The sequence below is a fragment of the Orycteropus afer genome, unplaced genomic scaffold (assembly GCF_000298275.1).
Source record: "Orycteropus afer afer isolate SDZICR_OR568_19922 unplaced genomic scaffold, OryAfe1.0 scaffold00288, whole genome shotgun sequence".
NCBI lineage: Eukaryota > Metazoa > Chordata > Mammalia > Tubulidentata > Orycteropodidae > Orycteropus > Orycteropus afer.
Window position 1 is genome coordinate 3,771,282 of NW_006921875.1, and position 22,700 is coordinate 3,793,981.

General features: G+C 37.7%; 1 protein-coding gene across 1 annotated transcript in view; it reads left to right on the forward strand.

The window, feature by feature from the left end:
• Nucleotides 1-22,700, forward strand: part of SPEN (spen family transcriptional repressor) — a 101,669-nt gene that overhangs the window by 58,916 nt on the left and 20,053 nt on the right. The window contains exons 4-6 of the mRNA XM_007950768.1: nt 5,405-5,565; nt 7,394-7,594; nt 17,721-17,872. Coding sequence (XP_007948959.1) covers nt 5,405-5,565; nt 7,394-7,594; nt 17,721-17,872 — 514 coding nt within the window. The remainder of the gene's footprint in view (nt 1-5,404; nt 5,566-7,393; nt 7,595-17,720; nt 17,873-22,700) is intronic.

Genomic DNA, 22,700 nt, shown 5'->3' on the forward strand with positions numbered 1-22,700 from the left:
TCTATAATTTCTACATTCTGTGGGATCACCTTTCTTTGGAATGGGCACAAATATGGATCTCTTCCAGTCAGTCTTAATTTGGTTAAATACTTTCAATCTTCCAGCTTTTAAAAACCAACATAAATGCATATTTAACATAATCAAATGTTTACAAATAATACAGGAATACAGAATGTAGAAGTCAGTCATTGACTGTCACTCTTGAGTGAACAAATTTAGCCCTGAGTCATCTTATAAATAGTGTCTTGAACTTTTCAGTGTTAAGAATCAAATGTTCACTGTAGTTCTTTGTATAAAATGCCTATAGGAAGAGGAATGGTTGATTATCTGGCACCATTATTTGGTCTTAAGAGAATGCTGGTGTTCTATATTATATTTGCTTATCAAGAATCGTTATTTAATCAGTTATTTATTTTTATATATCACCATTATGGAAATTCTGATCAGATATGCACCTTAGTTTTCTTAGTAATCTTAATTATAAATTATAAGCAAATAAGTCATTCAGCCTTAATTTTCTTATATCCTTAGGAATACTTAATGACATTTAAATTGAATGTTTTTTCCAAGTTCTTCACCACTTGGAAAGATACTTTTTTTTAAGGATGCTTTTAATTGATATTGAAAATGTAATACTTATGTGCCCAGGTAAATTTAAAACTGACATTCTTAGAACTATTAGTCATACACCCTTATCACTACTACTTTAAGACAGCTTTGATTGGAGTAGCTTCTAATTAACCACTCTTAGCTTTTTAGGAACAACTGGAGTTCTGGTTAGTTGCTGTTGAGTTGGCTGTGGCAAACGGAACATTGCACAGTCCTGCTTCATGATTGCTGGTGTGCCTGAGTCTGTTGTGGCCACTGTGTATTTTGAGTGCCTTCCAACCTAGGAAGCTCATCTTCAGCACTAAATCAGACAATGTTCTGTGGTGATGCATAGGGTTTTCCTTGGCTAATTTTCAGAAGTAGATCACCAGACCTTTCTTCCTAGTCTCTCTTAGTCTGGATGCTCTGCTGAATCCTTTTCACCACAGATGATCCTACTGGTATTTGAAATACTAGTGGCATAGCTTCCAGCATCATAGCAACAGGCAAACCACCGCAGTAGGATAAACTGACAAGTAGTCAAAGAAAATAATGACTGTATATATCATGTGCTTTGATGAACTGTCATGATTCTTCAGTTTTAACAAATAAAACGTAAAATTATTTTAATAAAATATTTTTAAAATTCAAATAAACACAAATGTTCTGGGCATTTGCATTTCTTTATGTCAGTTTTAGTAGGACTGAAAAGTATTTTCGGGGTGGGGTTCCTGAAGTTGAGCCTCCATAATTGTTCAGGATCTTTAAATTCATAGCACATTTTCTATACTGGAGACATACACTGAAGTTTAGGTTGTTGTTGTTGTGTGCCGTCGAGTCGGCCCCAACTCATAGCGACCCCTCCTTGGGTTTCCGAGGCAGTATCACTACGGAAGTAGGATTGCCCAACCTTCCTTCCGAGGAGTGGCTAGGGTATCAAAATGTGATCTCAGAAATTTGTATAATTTTATCATTTAGTAATTCATTTTAAAACTTTTTTCCCTTTCTAGCTTCTACTTCAAATTGATCAACAGATAATTCTGCCATTTAAATTCTTTATCTTGTTTCAAAATTGGTGTGGTAGCACAGGATTTATCAAAGAGTGATGGCATTTATAACAAAATTTCTGTCACTGTTTTGTACTTTATTTTAAAATCATTTTTACCATTAATTGCTCACCTTTTCTCTTTTTACATATTTGTACAGAACTTTGTTTTTGTTGCCTCATTAATTATTTCAGTAGCCAGAAATTCTGCTCTTGCCCATGTTTGTTTCTTTAGCCCTCTTTAGCAAAAGTGGGTAAATAAACAATCATGGACAGGAGCAGAATTTCTGGCTACTGAAATAATTAATGAGGCAACAAAAACAAAGTTCTGTACAAATACATAAAAAGAGAGAGAAGGTGAGCAATTAATGATAAAAATGATTTTAATACAGAACAGTGATAGAAAAGGAGGGTGCTCTAAGGCATTTGACTGCTAACCACCCAGAAGGCTGGCAGTTCAAACCCACCAGCCACTCCTCAGAAGATTGGGCAATTTACATCCCTAGAGATACCACCTCGGAAACCCAAGGAGGGGTCACTATGAGTCGGAACCAACTCGATAGCAGTGAGTTCGGTTTGGTATTGATTGCTAAGGAACTTTGATTTGTGTAATATTGGTAGTCTTTATAGTTTCCTTAATGGCTACTTCATGATTCTTTAGAATTTATTAAAAAGTTGATGAAGTTACATAATGTTTTATGCTGTAGTCATCTGGTGGCCTTGAGAATTAATCTTGTGTCGTTTAGAGTACTTAATACAAAGAATAAGCATTTTGTCCCCTAAATATGGCCCTTCTGTGTGAAAAACAAAAGATCAATTTTGTTAACCCTTAATTTCAATGAAGATACAGCATCTTATTCAAAATTTTATAATTTACTTAGTAGTACGGATACTACTTTTGATGGATGATCTTGCAAAAAAATTCCATTTAATAGGTGGGAAAACAAACTCAGTCATTTATAGGAGGCTTGGCTTCCATCTTAAGATTTTTTCCCTAGCAATTTGTATTTTGTAGCTCAGCCACTTCCATTTGGCCCTTGTTGACGTAGATTTAGTTCCCGCTTTTCAGACTGCAGCAAGCTCTAATAATAACTTCCTGAAGTTTTCACTTTGGTTAGCATGTGAGAGATAAATAAAAATGCTATGTAAAATTTCTTAGTTATAACACTCTGTGTTCATGTTTATTTCTTAAAAAAAAAAAAAAAAGGGGGGGGCAGATAGCAGTTGTTTTCTCAGAGCCTATGCCTACACTCATTTGTCTGTCTGTTTTAGTGACTATCCTGGATTCAAGATACATAGTTTTACGTCAAATGACAAAACCACCACGTACCTTTTCTTTTAGTCAATATATTTAAGGTGGCTTACCACCCCTTCTCAGAATTACTTGCTTAAAAGATAAGACTTTGACAACAAGTTATGAAGCAAAATTTTTTTTTGTTTTTTGTTGTGATTTGGGTGAAAGTTTACAGAGAAAATGGACTTTCCGTACAGCAATTCACATACACTTTGTCTCATGACATTGACTACAATTTACTACAATGCAACAGCTCCCCTTCCACTCCCTCCCCATAGTCCCCTCTTCCCTGTGTCCTTACCTCCATGTACTCCTGCACCCTGAGCTATGTCCCTGTGCATACACAGCCCTTCCATTGTCCCATGATTGTTCTCTCCAAGGAGTATATCTATACCTAGTGTAAATGTTCAGCTCATATGCCTGTCTTTTGGCCCCCTTTGTGTTTCCAAGGCTGTAAGTTTTTATAGAAGCATACTGCCTCATCTTGCTTCCATGGAGGAGTGGCTAGTGGGTTCAAACTGCCAACCTTTTGGTTATCAACCAAATGTCTTAACCACTGCACCAGCAAAGCTCCTTTAAATAGCTTTGGCTGGAAGCCACAATTCCACACCTGAAGGGCAGCTAGGGGCCATAGTCTCAGTGGTTCCATCAGGCTCTATCAGACCAGCAAACCTGGTCCTGCCCACCCCCACCCACCCCCCCGCCTATTTCTGTAAATGATTTTGAGTTTTGTTCCACATTGTTCTCCCACTCTATCCAGGATCTCCTACACAGATCCCCCTTTGAGTGGTTGACAGTGGTAGCTAGGCACCATCTAGTTCTTCTGGTCTCATAGTCGTATAGGCTGAGGATTGCATGGTGTACCAGTCACTTGGACTAATTGTTTCTATCAATGTTTAGTTTTCTTCATTCTTCTTTGCTCTGGGCAAGGAGAGACCCCTTGTTGCATCTAGATGATTGCTTGCAAACTTTTAAGATTCCAGTCGTGAAGCAAAAATTTTTAAAACCAAAAACCAGACTCATTGTTTTCAAATTGATTCTGACTCATAGTGACCCCCTTTGGGTTTTCAAGGCTATAAGTCTTCATAGAAGCACACTGCCTCATCTTTCTTCCATGGAACGGCTAGTGGGTTCAAACTGCCAACCTTTTGGTTATCACCCAAATGCCTTAACCATTGCACCAGCAAAGCTCCTTTAAATAGCTTTGTATTAACATATTTAGGAGCTCTGGTAGAGTAGTGCTTAAGGTATTTGACTGCTAACCAGAAGGCTGGCGGTTCAGACCCACCATATTTGAGAATGCCATAAAAGAACTTAAAATTAAAAATCTTCTTATACATTTCTTACTAAAAAGAGAAATATGTGTTTCTCACGTACTTTCTATGTGTTATAAATATATTACATACAATATATTAAATATATCCCTCTCTTAATCTGACTGTATATGTAGCATTTATCTTTCTTGCCTTTCTGTTGACTTTCTTAAACTGAAGGGAATAATAAATTCACTTTCATTGACTCTCAATTCCCATATTACCCACAGAAAAGAGAGCCTAAACTACAAGACTTAAGTAACTTACATAATATTCCTTCACTAGTCTTTCACAAAAGAACCCTGGTAGTGCATTGGTTAAGTGCTTAGCTATTAACCAAAAGGTTTGAATGTCCACTCCACGAGAGAAAGATACAGCATTCTACTTCTGAAGATTTATAGCCCTGGAAATCCTACTCTGCTCTGTTGGGTCACTGGGTCAGAATTGACTCCCCAGCAGTGGGTTTGTTGTTGTTGTTTAGTCCTTCAAAAATTTTAAGATTAAAATTTCCTGGTAAATTATATTGGATATTTATAGTCTCATAAAATTACATGTACTACACAAATAGTTAACAGTAATAATGATATAGTAACAGAAGCAGTGCTACTTAGTTTATTGAATGCCAGTCATATTCCAAACTCTGTAAACCTTTGAGTTACTTGATTTAATTATTAGTCCTGTCAGGTAGTTACTCTTCTTATTCCCATTTTACAAATGTGGAAACCGAGGCCAGCAAGAAGTTAAATGACTTGTCCAAGTGTACCTGCTATATATCTGAGCCAAGATTTGCATTAAGATCTTTGAATCCAAAACCCATATTCACAATTCTGTAATTACTACTCTAAGTAAATTGTATTTGTAGTTTTATTTCATTGGAAGAAAACTGTTCCCAATAATGCATGGAATGCAACACCTGCCTTTAGATGGCAAATGGTGATAAATGAATGTTGCTTTTGCTTCTACATTCTCAGGTCAGTGTTTACTGTCTTTCGGTCATTTTTGATGGTAGACTCTGAGATAGATGTGGAGAAAGTAGGACTTCCAGAAATTCCAGACCTAAAATTTATATCTATTACTTATTGCCACTTGTCAATCTAAAAAGATTTGATATGCTGCCTATTTTCTGTTTGTCTGTCTTGAAATTCTGCCTTTGCCCTCTTGCAGCAGTGATTCCAGCAGTACTTCAAGTGATGACTCTCCAGCCCGATCTGTTCAATCTGCAGCTGTCCCAGCACCCACTTCCCAGTTACTTTCATCTCTGGAAAAAGATGAACCCCGTAAAAGTTTTGGGATCAAGGTTCAGAATCTACCAGTACGCTCCACAGGTAAAATTGTGCAACTGTACTTTCCTCTCGGCCTCTCTTGGGGAATGAGATAGACTGAGAAACTTGAACTTTATACTTTACAGTGAAAGCAAGTTTCCTTTTTGATGTTTCATTAATTTTTCATGCCATGGAGGAAAAAACGTGATTATTATAACTATATGTAGCTTAATTTCTAGGTTATTACTCATATACATAATATATAAAGATTTCATGGTGGATTATATGTGTAGGTGGGTATATGTATATGTGTATACACATAATAAAGATTGCATGATATATAAAGAAAACATGGTTTATTTCTGAAAAAAACATGCTTTCTGGATTAAATGTTTTAGTACTAGGAAAAATTTGATATGATGGAAATTTAGAAGTACCAATAGTATTTTCAGTGAGATTTATTATATTTTGTCCTCTGTTATGTGAAATAACTTTGGAAATAAAATTATGGCAAGAAACATTTTAAAATAGTGACATTTTAAGTGAGGAAAGCAGAGAATAACGGAAAAGTCTAGTTAAAGGCTAGAGTATAGTTTCTTTTTTATTCTCAATAATTTTAGTTGACAGTTGACATAATATACTGTTATTCCAACATTAGGCATGTTGTTGTTGTTATGTGCCGTTGAGTCGGACCATAGCGACCCCTCCTTGGGTTTCCAAGGCAGTATCACTACGGAAGTAGATTGCCCCATCTTCCTTCCGAGGAGTGGCTGGTGGGTTTGAAACTGCCAGCCTTCTGGTGAGCAGTCAGGTGCCTTAGGCACTACGCTACCAGAGCTCCCAACATTAGGCATATTGAGTATATAAATGGCTAAAAAGCATAGGTGATCAAACCAATGAAAACCACTTTAAGTATTTCTCAGCTAAGTGCGTTTCTGTTATAACTTAAATTATTTATTGAAATAACCTATAAAACTTAGATACCAATTTTTTTAAATACAGATATTGAGACATAAATGTTGATGAGCTTTTAACTTAGATTACTTGATAAATTAAAAATGGGCAAGGAGGTTAAATTGATTTGCCTTTCTATACAGTTTTTTATAATGAAGCAAATTAACACAAGACCTCCAGATGGTATGATTCGTCTATAAAAGGCGTTACTGTTGTTTAACATGTTACATGCCCTGGCTTTCCTTCTCAAGCCTTTTATAATATATAATTTTTATTATGAAAATTTTAAACATACCTCAAAGTAGAAGGAATAGCACTGTGAACCCTCCCCCCTTGTACCATATCCCAGCTTCAAAAATTAACAACATTTTGCCACACTCGCTTCATCTGTCTCTAGCTTCCTTCTTTCCTGTTCTTGTTGTCTTTTTTAATTTCCTTTTTGGTATTTTAAAGTGAATTCCTTACCTTATGTCATTTCATACTGATATATTTTCTGTATGTATCTATAAAATACAAGTACATTTTTCTACATAACCACAGTAACATTCTTATCTAACAAATAACGAATAATATCATAAAATCTAATCAATCTTCAGAATTGTATAATAGTCTTCAAAATGTCTTTTTAGAGAGCTCCGGTAGCATAGTGCCTAAGGCACTTGACTGCTAATCAGAAAGCTGGCGGTTCAAACCCACCAGCCACTCCTCGGAAGGAAGATTGGGCAATCTACTTCCGTAATGATACTGCCTCGGAAACCCAAGGAGGGGTCACTATGAGTCAGGGCCAACTCAACGGTATATAACAACAACAACAACATATTTGAAAAGTATTTTAATATTAACAAAATTTAGGTCAAATTTCAGGCTAAAATTTAATAGCTTGATATTGGGTTGTAACTAAATTAGAAGAATAACTTGTTTTTGTTTGGGGATTTAGATACAAGCCTTAAAGATGGTCTTTTCCATGAATTTAAGAAATTTGGAAAGGTGACATCAGTGCAAATACATGGAACTTCAGAAGAGAGGTATGGTCTGGTATTCTTTCGACAGCAAGAGGACCAAGAGAAAGCACTGACTGCGTCAAAAGGAAAACTTTTCTTTGGCATGCAGATTGAAGTAACAGCATGGATAGGGCCAGGTAAGGGACGAACTTGAATTTCACTGTAATTTGTGTTCTAGTTTATGAAAAGGTTAGCATATTATCCCAAACGTGGGTATTGTTTCAACTTTATTTATTGATACACTTCCAGCATCTTCTGTTTTAAAGGGTGGTTATATTTAATGTTCAATTTAATAAGAAATAATTGTTTTGGTTAGAAAGAATAAAGATTGTTCTATTTCTGTAAAAGAGAAATGTTAACTTTTAAAAGACTGAAAGGCAGAGTTTAGCCTCTTGTTGAGTCCAACCTTCCCAAAAGGATCAAACTGATTGAGATTAGGAGACAGATCTTAAAAGAATGACAATGAAATTACTCTGAATTAGAAAACAAACTATTTGTTAATAATCTACTTGAGAAACTGATTAGATCAGATTTTATTTCCTTTATGCCCAGCACAAATTACATCTCTTATTCTAGCTTCCATGACCTTGAAATATAGTGACAGAGAAGCATGATTAAGTCTCATGGGTGGAACCCACTGACAATTTCAAGGGACATTTTATTAGCTTGAACCTATTTGTAAGGCCTAATGTAAAGTATCTCTGGTAGCATAGTGCCTAAGGCACTTGACTGCTAACCAGAAGGCTGGCGGTTCAAACCCATCAGCCACTGCTCGGAAGGAAGGTTGGGCAATCCTACTTCCGTAGTGATACTGCCTCGGAAACCCAAGGAGGGGTCGCTATAAGTCGGGGCTGACTCAACGGCAAACAATAACAACAACAACAACAACAATGTAAAGTAGAAAGTTTAAGGCATAGCATGGGTCAGTCAGTGTTTCTCCTGTTTTGGAACCACCTGCACTGCTTATTTAAAAAGACATGTTCTGATTCTATCCCAGGCCTACCAATTCAGAATTCATGCGTTCAGATTTGGGAACCCTTGATTTAAGGTGATCTGTGAGTAAATCTGTAAAGGAATAACCAAACCAAGACCAAACTCACTGCCATTGAGTTTATTCCAACTCATAGTGACCCTCGTTGGGTATCCAAGGCTGTAAATCTTTATGGAAGCAGACTGCCTATTTTTCTTCTGTGGAGGGTCTTGGTGGGTTTGAAATGCTGACCTTTTGGTTAACAGCCGATGGATGCTTTAACCACTACACACCAGAGCTCCTTAGAAATGTTAAAATTATACAGTTACCTATGGAGCTGGGACATTTGGAACTTTTTTAAAAGTAAGACTTCATTACTTTGAGTGGAATTCTGAGTAAGTGTGGCCCATTTTATTGAAATACTTATTTAACAATTATGAGGAGAAAAAAATTTCCTGAAAAATAAATGTTATTTGCATATTAAAATAGTCATGAAATTATTAGAGTAAAGAATGCAAAATATGCACAATTTTATGATAAAACATGGGAATTCAAAGGAATATTATCCTTCAAAGAGAATTTGAGGTCATGCCTTTAGATTCCTACGAAGGAATTAATCTTCTACCAAGTTTAAGATGTACCTAAATTATCCTGGGCTAAGAGCAACTCAAGAGTTCTTTGTTAAAACAAGCCAGAACTGACTGGAAAATACATGGCATTATATGAATTATATGACATTTTAAATGTCATATAATCTACATAAATTTTCAGAATTATTCATAGTTATTAAGTTATAAGGGTCTAATCCAGGGACATTCAGCAGTTGATCTGATGTCCAAGTGACAAGGCTAGCCTGAGATTTTTACTGTAAAAAGCATTTTACCTAACTGGTTAGCAACTTTAACTAACTGCCAGTAAAGAATTTGAAAAGTTTGGTTGTTTCAACTATAAACGCAAAAAATGCAACACATTGTCATGGAGTTGGATTTCATTCATAGTGACCCTTCCTTGGGTTTCCGAGGCAGTATTACCACAGAAGTAGATTGCCTAACCTTCCTTCTAAGGAGTGCCTGGTGGGTTTGAACTGGCAGCCTTCTGGTTAACACTCAGATGCCTTAGGTACTATGCCACCAGAGCTCCTGTTTCAAGTATAGGAAAGTAGAAAGGCCTTTTCCCTGGTGAACAACATTAGATACCAGTTAATGGGATGTTCAAAAGCAGTTGAGTATGTGTATGGAGATTTGGTTAGAATTGTGCTGTTACATGGTTGTTATCAATGTATTGTACTGAAATGTTTTGAATGGATTGCTTAGGCCAAGGACTTTTGAGAACTAGATCCAAATCCAAGAAACTCAACTTAGATATTCTGGAGACTTCTGAGATTGTACTTCCTATATGTACACTGTAGAATCCTCTAAATAAGAAATTGAAGGAAAACAATTTTTTTTCCAAAGACATATAGGCATTAAGATTTAGACTTGTCAGGTAGATTACAAGATCAAAATCAAGTAGATTACACGATCAAAATCAAGTAGTTTACACGTGGAAATATATTCTATTTTCCTTTGCTAAAGTGAATTTCTGGTTTTGAAAATTTGCCAAGTTGTTTGATAGAAATGAAGTCATTATGGATATTAATGGTTACAAATCATGCTTTGCATTTCTGATTCGGCCTGTTTGATTATGACCCTCAAAATGTGTCGTGATTCTCCATACCGCCTCCTCTGCCCCCACCATTTTTTGTGTGTGATTTATTCCTAAATGCCTACCCTCCACCAGGTAGTTTCAAGAGGAATTAATCAAGCTTAAAATGAGACACAATTAGTAGCCTTGTGAGATATAATGAAAATGTAGAGATAGCTATATGATTCCTGGGAGCTCTGGTGGCATAGTGCCTAAAGCACTTGACTGCTAACCAGAAGGCTGGCGGTTCAAACCCACCAGCTACTCCTCGGAAGGAAGGCTGGGCAATCTACTTCTGTAGTGATACTGCCTCAAAAACCCAAGGAAGGGATGCTATGAATTGGGGGCGACTCAGTGCATTTAACAACAACAACATATGATTCCTGGACAGTTTCTGGGTCCACTTGACTCTGAAGAATTTATTCTTTGATGAAACTGTTAAGAGTAAACTGAGCTATCATTAGAACTGTCAAACTGACCGAATCCACTCACCTACTCTGAAGTTGGGTCTTTTAATACTAGTGTTCACAATGTCAGTAATGTTCAGTGGCTGGCACTAAACACTTTGTTTCCATAACATTGAGTAAATAATTTTTTTTTTTAACACCTTTTGCTTTACATTTTGGGGGAAAAAAAAAAAAGGAACAAACAGGCTGTGTTACAATTGTTACTGACAAAACACTGAATGTCCATGCCTAGAACAATTTAATAAATGAAACTTCAGAGAAAGTCAATGACTGAATTGGAAAGTAAACCTTGGCATTTGATCATAAAGCATAGAAATCTTAAGGATCATTTAGTGTTTCTTTCTTTTTCTCATTGAGGACCACACAGCACCAAAAGAAGATATTCCATAAGTGTTTGTTCAGTTAATTTTCATAGGATTATTACTTTTGTATGTAACATATTCCTCATTTAGACAGTTGGGTTATTACAACTGTTAATTAGTATGATAAGTGCTAATTAGTATGACAAATGAGAAACACTAAATAGCCTATAAAAAGTAAGTGAAAATTAAATCATTTAACTTGACTGTTTTCGACTTGAGATTTGTATGTATTTCAGATTATAGTTCTGTCATTAGCACTATTGCATAAGTTTGGAACCTAAAATTAGCTCAGATTTTTACCATTTTTTTGGAATGTTTTTGTCAGTATTGTACTATGGTGGCTTGCATACTGCTGTGGTGCTGGAAGCTATGCCACTGGTTTTTTAAATACCAGCAGGTTTATCCACAGTAGATAGGTTTCAGTGAAACTTCCAGACTAAGACAGATTAGAAAGAAGGGCATGGCTGTCCACTTCTGAAAAAAACTGACCACTGAAAACCTCATGAAGGGCAATGAAACATTGTCTGATATAGTGTGGAAGATGAGCTCTGTAGGTTAGAAGGCACTCAGAATACGACTTGGGAGGAGCTACTGCCTCACAGTAGACTTGACTTTAATGATGTGGATGGAGTAAAGCTTTTGGGACCTTCATTTGCTGATGGGACACAACTCAAAATGAGAAGAAACAGCTGCAAGCATCCATTACTAATAAGAACATGGAATGTATAAAGTATGAATCTAGGAAATTTAGAAGTTGTAAAAAATGAATTAGAATGCATAAGGATTAATATCCTAGGCATTACTGAGTTGAAATAGACTAGTATTGGCCATTGTAAATGGACAGTCATATGGTCCATTGTGCCATATTGAACATATTGAAGAGGAATGGTTTCATATTCAATATCAGAAAGAAAATTTCAAGAACTATCCTGAAGTACAGGAGCTCTGGTGGCATAGTGCCTAAGTCATTAGACTGCTAACCAGAAGGCTGGTGGTTCAAATCCACCAGCCACTCCTTGGAAGGAAGGTTGGGCAATCTACTTCTGTAGAGATACTGCCTTGGAAACCCAAGGAGGGGTTGCTATGAGTTGGATCCGACTCAATGGCAGTATATTTGATTTTTGTTTTTTTATTCTGAGGTACATTGCTGCCTGTGATAGGATAATATCCATACATCTACAAGGAAGACTAGTTAATACTATTACACAAATTTCTTCACCAACCACTAAAGCCAAAGATGAAGAAATTGAGGAGTTTTACCACTTTCTGTAGTGTGAAATGGACCAAATGTGCAATCAAGATAATATTGATAATTACTTGTGATTGCAACGTGAAAATTGGAAACAACAAAGAAACATTGGTAGTTGGAAAATAATACCTTAGTGATGGAAACGATGCTAGAGATCACATGATAAAACTTCGCACAACCAATGACTTAGTCATTGCAAATTCCATTTTTCAACAACATAAACAGTAACTATACATGTGAACTTTGCAAGATGGAATCCCCAGGAATCAAACTGACTACATCTGTGGAAAGAGATGATAGAGAAGCTCAATATCATCAGTTAGAACAAGGCCAGGGGCCTACTGTGGAACAGATCATCAGTTGCTCATCTGCAAATTTTAAGTTGAAGTTGAAGAAAATTAAACAGGTCCACTAGAGCTAAAATACTACCTTGAGTATATCTCACTTAAATTTAGAGAGCATCTAAAGAATAGCTGTGATACCTTGAACACCAGTGGCTGAACACCAGACAAGTTGTAGGATAATATCAAGGTTATCATGCATGACGAAAACAAAGGGTCATTAGAAAGACAAGAAAGAAGACCAAAATGGATGTCAGAAGAGACTCTGAAACTTGCTCTTGAACAAAGACCCAAAAGTGAATGGAAGATATGATGGAAGTAAAAGAGCTAAACAGAAGATTTCAAAGGGTATCTTGAGAAGACAAAGTATTATAATGAAATGTGCAAAGACCTGGTATTAGAAAACCAAAAAGGAAGAACACGCTTAGCACTTCTCAAGCTGAATGAATTGAAGAAAAATTCAACCCTTGAGGTGCAGTATTGAAGGATTCTATGGGCAAAATTTTGAACGATGCAGGGAGCATCAAAAGAAGATGGAAAGAATGCACATAATCACTGTACAAAAAGAATTGGTCAATGTTCAACCATTCCAGGAGGTAGCATATGATCAAGAACCGATGGTATTAAAGGAAGAAGTCTAAGCTGCACGGAAGGAATTGGTGAAAAACAAGGCTTCTGGAATTGATGGGGAATACCCATTGAGATGTTTCAACAAATGGATGTAATGCTGGAAGTGCTGACTCATCTATGCCAAGAAATTTGGAAGACAGCTACCTGGACAACTAACTGGAAAAGATCCATATTTGTGCCCATTCCAAATAATAATAATAAGAAAAGGTGATCTACCAGAATGTGGAGATGATCGAACGGTGTCATTAATTTCACACCCAAGTAAAATTTTGCTGAAAATAATTCAAAAATAGTTTCAAGAGTACATCAGTAGGGAACTTCCAGAAATCCAAGCTAGATTCAGAAGAGGACATGGAACAAAGGATGTTGTTGTTATGTCCCACCGAGTCATCTCCAACTCACAGTGACCTTATGTACAACAGAATGAAACACTGTCCAGTCCTGTGCCAGCCTCACAATCCCTACTATACCTGAGCCCATCGCTGTAGTCACTGTGTCAATCCACTTTTTTGAGGGCTTTCCCCTTTTTTGTTGACCCTCCACTTTACCAAGTATGGTATCCTTCTCCAGAGAATGGTCCCTTCTGACAACATGACCAAAGTAGGTAAGAAGAAGTCTGGCCATTCTTGCTTCCAAGAGCATTCCAGCTGCACTTGACTTTCAAGACTGATTTGTTAGTTCTTTTAGCAGTCCTCAGTACTTTCAGCATTCTTTGCCAGCACCACAACTCAAAAGCATCAACTCTTCTTTGATCTTTATTCATTGTCCATCTCTCACATGCATATGAGGTGATTGAAAATACTGTGGTTTGGATTAGGTGCATCTTAGTCTTCAAGGAAATATCTTTGCTCTTCAGCACTTGAAAGAGGTCTTTTGCCCAATGCAATACATCTTTTGATGTCTTAACCGCTGCTTCCATAGACACTGATTGTAGAACGAAGTAATATGAAGTCTTTGATGATTTCCATCTTTTCTCTATCTATTGTGGTGCTGCTTATTGGTCCAATTGTGAGGATTTTTGTTTTCTTTATATTGAGGTGTAATCCATACTGCAGCCTGTAGTCTTCAGTCTTCATCAGTGCTTCAAGTCATCCTCACTGTCAGCAAGCAAACTTGTGTCATCTGTGTATCTCTTCTTAATGAGGCTTCCTCCTCCTGCTGCCATGTTCTTCTTCATATAGTCCAGCTTCTTGGATTATTTGCTCAGCATACAGATTGAATAGGTGTGGTAAAAGGATACAGCTCCGACACACTCCCTTTCTGATTTTAAACCACACAATATCTCCTTGTTCTACTTGAACGACAGCCTCCTGTTCTATGTACAGGTTCCTCATGAGTACAATTAAGTGTTCTGGACTTCCCATTCTTCTCAGTGTTATCCACAATTTGTTATGATCCACACAATTGAATGCCTTTGCATAGTCAGTAAAACACAAGTAAACATCTTTCTGGTATTCTTTGCTTTCATCCAAAATCCATCTGACATTGGCAATAATATCCCTTCCTCTATGTCCCCTTCTGAATCCAGCTTGCATTTCTAGAAGTTTTCTGTCAGTATGCTGCTGCAACTATTTTTGAATTATCTTCAGTAAGAATTTTACTTGCGTGTGATATCGATAATGTTTGATAATTTCCACATTCTGTGGGATCACCTTTCTTTGGAATGGCTACAAATATGGATCTCTTCCAGTCAGTTGGCCAGCTAACTGTCTTCCAAATCTCTTGGCATAGCCGAGTGAGTGCCTCCAGTGGGGCATCCATTTGTTGAAACATCTCAATGGATATTCTGTCAATTCCTGGAGCCTTGTTTTTCACTAATTCCTTCAGTGCAGCTTTGACTTTTTCCTTCAGTACCATTGGTTGTTGATCATATGTCACTTCCTGAAATGGATGATCATCTACCAGTTCTTTTTGGTATAGTGAGTGACTCTGTATATTCATTCCATCCATCATCTTCTGGTGTTTCCTGAGTCATCCAACATATTGCCCATGGAATCTTCAATATTGCAATTTGAGGCTTAATTTTTTTCTTCAGTTCTTTCTTACCTCAGGGTTGAATCCTTTTACCATACTTACTCAATCCGTATGCTGAGTGTATAATCTGAGATGGTGGGCTATGTGAAGAATATAGCATCAGGATTGGAGGAAGACTCCGTAACAGCCTGTGATATGCAGATGACACAAGAAATGCTGAGCATGTTCTTCCCTTTTGGTTTTCTAACTCCAGGTCTTTGCACATTTCATAATGATCAACTTTGTCTTCTCAAGATGCTCTTTGAAATCTTCTGTTCAGCTCTTTTATGTTGTCATTTCTTCCATTTGCTATAGCTACTCTCCATTCAAGGGTTTTCACTGCTGTTCATAAGATTTTCACTGGCCAATTCTTTGAGAAATGGATGGTCTCTTTCTTCTTCTGTGTCTGCCTTAGTCTGGAAGCTCCAGTGAAGCCTGTCCACCATGGGTAACCCAGCTGGCATTTGAAACACTAGTGGCATAGCCTCCATCCTCACAGCAACACGCACACCACCATCATAAGACAAACTGACAGACAAGTTTGTCTCCCTTAGGAACAAAGGATATCATTGGTGATATCAGATGGCTCTCTGCTGAAGTAGTGAATTACTAGGAAAATGTTTACTTGTGTTTTATTGACTGCATGAAGGCATTCAAATGTGTGGATCATAACAAATTATGGATAACATTATGAAGAGTGGGAGTTCCTGAACATTTAATTGTGCTCGTGAGGAACTGTATATAGACAAGAAGTAGTTGTTTGAACAGAACAAGGGGATACTGCGTGGTTTAAAATCAGGAAAAGTGTGCATCGGGGTTGAATCCTTTCACCATACTTACTCAATCCGTATGCTGAGCATATAATCTGAGATGCTGGGCTGGGCTATGTGAAGAACATGGATGGCATCAGGATTAGAGGAAGACTCCTTAACAGCCTGTGATATGCAGATGACACAACTTTGCCTGCTGAAAGTGAAGAAGACTTGAAGCACTTACTGATGGAGATTAAAGACTGCAGTGTTCGGTATGGATTACACTTCAATGTAAAGAAAGCTAAAATCCTCACTACTGGACCAGTAAGCAGTATCATGAAAAATGGAGAAAAGATTGACATTGTGAAGGATTTCATTTTACTTGTCTCCAAAATCAATGCCCATGGAAGCAGCAGATAAGGAATCAAACAATGTATTGCACTGGGTAGATCTGATGCAAAAGACCTCTTTAAAGTGGTGAAGAGCAAAGATGGCAATTTGAAGACTAAGATGCATCTGACCCAAGCCATGGTATTTTCAGTGGCCTCATATGCATGTGAGAGCTGGACAATGAATAAGGAAGACCATAGCAGAATTGATGCATTTGAATTATAGTGTTGGCAACGAATAGTGAAGGTACTATGGACTGCCAGAAGAACAAATAAATCTGTCTTGGAAGCAGTACAGCTGGAATGCTCTTTAGAAGCAAGAATGATCAGAGTTTGTCTTTTGTACTTTGGTCATATTATCAGAAGGGACCAGTCTCTGTAGAAGGGTATCACGCTTGGTAAGGTAGAATGTTGGTCAAAAAGAGGGGGAGACTCTCAACGAAATGGATTGACACAGTGGCTGCTACCATAGGCTCAAGCATAGGAAAGACTGTGAGGATGGCACAGGACCTGGCAGTGTTTCGTTCTGTTGTACATAGGGGCACTATAAATTGGAATCGACTTGAACAACAACAACATATGTTACAAGTTTTCTACAATGAACATATAGACTTCATGAGGTAAAACCAGTTGCTAGAAAAGGTCATCATGATTGGTAAAGAGAGGGCAATCAGAAAAGAGGGAAAGCTCTCAGTGAGCTGGATGCACATAATAGCCAAAACGGCGGACTCAGACATGCCAGTCATCGTGAAAATGGCGTAGGTTTGCTCCAAGTCAAAGCCAACTCAGTGGCACCTAATGATAAAATAATTTACAGTGATTATTTTTAAAACAAATCAACCAAGCAGATTGAAATTCAGTCTACTTCTCTGTATTAAAAGTAAAAATGTTACTTCATCCTTAATTTTTTTTTTTTTTGACATCTTCCCTTAGTCTCTGTATTCCTCTCTTACTTTTTTCAGTTAGCAAGGGACAACTATTTCTGAAGGTGTTTGTATAATTTTTTAGTTTGTATGAGTATTCAAGCTATTTATTTTAGAGATTTAGTTCCTTAAATGAGAAATGAGTGCATACATTGTGGTAAATTGTAGGCAGTGTCATGAGACAAAAAGTGTATGTGAACTGCTGTATGGAAAGTGAATTTGCTCTGGAAATTTTCACCCAAATCACAATTAAAAAAAAAAAAAAAAAAATTGAACGGTGAAGACGGAGGATCCAGGTGTGAACCCAGCTCTGTGCCCTTAAAGCTGGGGACCTGGTTGAACCTAGGCCTTCTCTGGCTTCTGTAGAGTGGGATAGATTGTAAAAAAAAAAAAAGAAGATAGAAAGAAACGAATTGCATATGATACATGCATCCAAACTAAAATTGTCTCTTCTCTTTGTATTCTACCCCCCTCCTACTTACAGAAACAGAAAGTGAAAATGAATTTCGCCCCTTGGATGAAAGGATAGATGAATTTCACCCCAAAGCAACAAGAACTCTCTTTATTGGTAACCTTGAAAAAACTACTACATACCATGACCTTCGCAACATCTTCCAGCGCTTTGGAGAAATTGTGGTATGCTGCTCTTTGCAGTAAAACAGTTTTAGATGTTTGTCATAGAACACAAAACAGTACAAATTATATTTGGATAGATGATATTTAGATGGTGTTTTTTCATTTACTCTATGCGTTTTTAACTTCTGTTGAAAGGTGATTTGGAGCAGCCTATTGAGTACTGTTTTATGTACATATATAAAAATGTAGTGTGTGATATATGTGTCTTTATTTCATTTATGTATATTTTCTTATCCATCAGATAATGTTGTAATACTATCTCTAGTTCCATGGTTAGAAAGGAAAATCTGGAAGAGGAAGCATTTTTTAAAAAGAAGCAGCAAATCAGTGTTTGATTATTTTGTGATCACAGTACATGTCAGAAATATTTTCCAGTAGTGCTGCAAGGATTACTGGAATGTGAATATCATGTGTTGAAAGTTCAGTTCTATTCTGTTGTGAAGTTTTAATTAAAGCCATGTTTTATGCTATGTAAGTTGTTTGATTTAGGGATCAAGGATTTTCCTGTTCCCATGTCCTGAAAACTTGAGTCAGATTTTGGTGAAAATAGCTTGATTACAGCTTTGTACCCTTGGGATATGCTATACTTAATCTGTGCCTAAAAAATAGGGAAATTACTTCTGTCATTCCTAGATTTTCTGTATATTAATAACACTGAAGAGAGTCTCTGGTATGATTGGACTTTGGAGAGTAAATAAATATCTCAGGTAGGAACAACTATTGTTAATCTTTCAGGGGTGTGTGTCTATGTCCATATGTCCATTGATCCTTACTTATACACTGCTGCTCTAAGCTACCACTTGTCTGTCAGTTTGTCGTACTGTGGTGGCTTACGTGTTGCTATCAGGCTGGAGGCTATGCCACTGATAGTTCAGATACCAGCAGGGTCACCCATGCTGGACAGATTTCAGTGGAGCTTCTAGACTAAGACAGACTTGGAAGAAGGAAGGGGCCATCTACTTCTCAAAGAATTGGGCAGTGAAAACCTTATGAATAGCAGTGAAACACTGTCTGATGTATTACTGGAAAACTTGATGAATAGCCCTGAAACATTATCTGATACAGTGCTAGAAGAAGAGCCCCTCAGGTTGTAATGCACTCAAAATTTGACTAGGGAAGAGCTGCCTCCCCAAAGTAGAGTCAACCTTCATTAAGGGTAGAGTAAAGTTTTCAGGACCTCCGTTTGCTGATACAGTATGACTCAAAAAACAGCTGCAGGTGTCTATTAATAATTGGAACATGGAATATATGAAGTGTGAATCTAGGAAAACTGGAAGTTGTCAGAAATGAAATGGAATGCATAAAGATCTATGTCCTAGGCATTAGTGAGTTGCAGAGGACTGGTTTTTGCCATTTTGAATCAGACAACCCTATGAACTACTATGCCGGGAATGACAAATTGAAGAGGAATGGCATCACATTCATCGTTAAAAAAAAATGTTTGAAGATCTATCCTGAAGAACAGTGCTGTCAGTGATAGGATAATATCCATATGCCTACAGGAAGACCAGGAGCTCTGGTAGTGTAGTGCCTAAGGCACTTGACTGCTAACCAGAAGACTGGTGGTTCAAACCCACCAGCCACTCCTCAGAAGGAAGATGGGGCATTCTACTGCCATAGTGATACTGCCTCGGAAACCCAAGGAGGGGTCGCTATGAGTTGGGTCTGATGCGACAGCACATAACAACAACAAACAACACAGGAAGACCAGTCAGTACTGCTATTATTTAAATTTATGCACCAACCACCGAAGCCAAAGAAGAGGAAATTGAAGATTTTTACCAACTTCTGTGGTCTAAAATTGATCAAACACGTAATCAAGATGTGTTGATTATTACTGGTGATTGGAATGCAAAAGTAGGAAACGAAGAAGAATCACCAGTAATTGCAAAATATGGCCTTGGTGATAGAAACGATGCTGGAGATCGCATGATAGAATTTTGCAAGACCATGACTTACTCATTGCAAATACTTTTTTCAATAACATAAATGGTGGTTACACACGTGGACTTTGCCAGATGGAATACACAGGAATCAGATCAACTACATCTTTGGAAAGAGGCAATGGAGAAGCTCAGTATCTTCAGGCAAAACAAGGCCAAGAGCTGACTATGGAACAGACCATCAACTGCTCATATGCAAATTCAAGTTGAAATGTAGGACAATTAAAACAAATGCAAGCTGGATTCAGAAGAGGATGTGAAACAAGGGATATCATTTGGCTCTCATAGTCAAAATATGACCTTGATTATATCCCACCTGAATTTAGAGATAATCTGAAGAACAGATTTGATACATTGAACACCAGTGACCGAAAACCAGGTAAGTTATGGGATGACATCCAAAACATCATATAGGAAGAAAGCAAAAGGTCATTAAAACCATTTCCATTAAAGACAGGAAAGGAGGAAAAGACCAAAATGGATGCTGGAAAAGACTCTGAAAATTGCTTTTGAACAGATAGTAGCAAAAGTAAATGGAAGAAATGACAAACTAAAAGAGCTGAGTAGATTTCAAAGAGCAGCTTGAGAGACAGAGTCAATTATTACAATGAAATGTGCAGAAACCTGGAGGTAGAAAACCGAAAGGGAAGAACACGCTCGGCATTTCTCAAGCTGAAAGAAGTGAAAAAATTCAAGCCTCGAGTTGCAATATTGAAAGATTCTATGGGCAAAATATTGAATGATGCAGGAAATATCAAAAGAAGATGGAAGGAATGCACAGAGTCACTGTGCAAAAAAGAACTGGTAGATCTTCATCCATTTCAGGAGGTGGCATATGATCAAGAACCAGTGGTGCTGAAGAAAGAAGTCAAAGCTGCACTGAAGGAACTGGTAAAGAAGGCGGCTCTGGAAATTGATGGAATACCCATTGAGATGTTTCAACAATCCGATGCTGCACTGGAGGCTTTCATGCATCTATGCCAAGAAATTTGGAAGACAGCTACCTGGCCAGGTGACTGAAAGAGATCCAATATTTGTACCCATTCCAAAGAAAGGTGATCCCACAGAATGTGGAAATCATCAAACATCATTAGTATCACATGCAAGTAAAATCTTGCTGAAGGTAATTCAAAAACAGTTGCAGCAGTATATTGACAAAGAACTTCTAGAAATGCAAGCTGGATTCAGAAGAGGATGTGAAACAAGGAATATCATTGCTGATGTCACATGGATCTTGGCTGAAAGCAAAGAATACCAGAAAGATGTTTACTTGTGTTTTATTGACTATGCAAAGGCATTAGATTTTGTGGATGGTAACCAATTATGGATAACATTGAGAAGAATGGGAATTCCAGAACACTTCATTGTGCTCATGAGGAACCTGTACATAGACCAGGAGGCTGTCATTCAAATAGAACAAGGGGATACTACATGGTTTAAAATCAGGAAGGGGATGCATCATGGTTATATCCTTTCACCATACTTATTCAGTCTGTATGCTGAACAAATAATCAAAGTAGTTGGACTATATGAAGAAGTATGTGGCATCAGGATTGGAGGAAGACTCATTATAGCTTGTGATATGCAGACAACACAGATGTCTTGATAAAAGTACAGATGTCTTGATGAAAGTACAGATGACTTGAAGCACTTACTGATGAAGATTCAAGACTACAGTGTGCAGTATGGATTACAACTCAACATAAAATGAAAATCCTCACAACTGAATCAATAAGCAGCATCACAATAAATGGAGAAAAGATTGACATTGTCAGAGATTTCGTATTACTTGGTTCCACCATCACCACCACTGGAAGCAGCAGTCAAGAAATCAGATGACTTGGTGCACTGGGGAAATCTTTTGCAAAAGACTTTTTTAGAGTGATGAAGAGCAATGATGTCTCTGAAGGCTAAGATGTGCCTAACCCAAGCCATGGTGTTTTCAGTCACCTAATATGCATGGGAGGAGCTCTGGTAGCATAGTGGCTAAAGCACTTGACTGCTAACCAGAAGGCTGGCGGTTCAAACCCACCAGCCACTCCTCGGAAGGAAGGTTGGGCAATCCTACTTCCGTAGTGATACTGCCTCGGAAACCCAAGGAGGGGTCGCTATGAGTCAGGGCTGACTCGATGGCACACAACAACAACAACAACAATATGCATGGGAAGCTGGACAGTAAATAAGGAAGACTGAAGAAAAGTTGATGCTTTCTAGTTGTGGTTTTTGAGAAGAATACTGAAAGTACCATGGACTGCCAGAAGAATGGACAAATCTGTCCTGAAAGAAATGCAGCTGAAATGCTCCTCAGCAGTGAGAATGGCCAGACTTCATGTCACCTACTTTGGTCATGTTGTCAAAAGGGACTACTCCTTGGAGAAGCGTATCATGCTTTGTTAAGTGGAGGGTCAGCGAAAAAGGAGAAGGTCCTCAAGGAGGATGGATTGACACAGTGGCTGCTACGATGGGCTCAGGTATAGCAAGGCTTGTGAGGCTGGCTCAGGACCAGGCACTGTTTTGTTCCATTGTACTTAGGGTTGCTGTGAGTTGGAGCCAACTTGATGGCACCTAATAACAACATTGCTCTAAGCAAAAGGTCCTAGTCTTGTGAAGAGAAGAACATCGTTTGTGCTTGTGGCTGATCTGAACCTCTTTTTATACAGACTAGGGGGAAGAGAACAGAAAAACGATGTATTTAAAGAAATAGATCAGCAAAACATTCATCTTCCTTCCATTTCAATTACTTTGGTTTTTTAAAGTTCTTTTAGTTTTGTGAGAGTGGTGTATAGTGTAGTTGATAATTCCAGCTCTACTGCCTGCCTATGTAGGTGACTTTGAGTTCACCTACCTCTGGGAGCTCCCCCTTTTATTTTTCCCATAGTGATCTC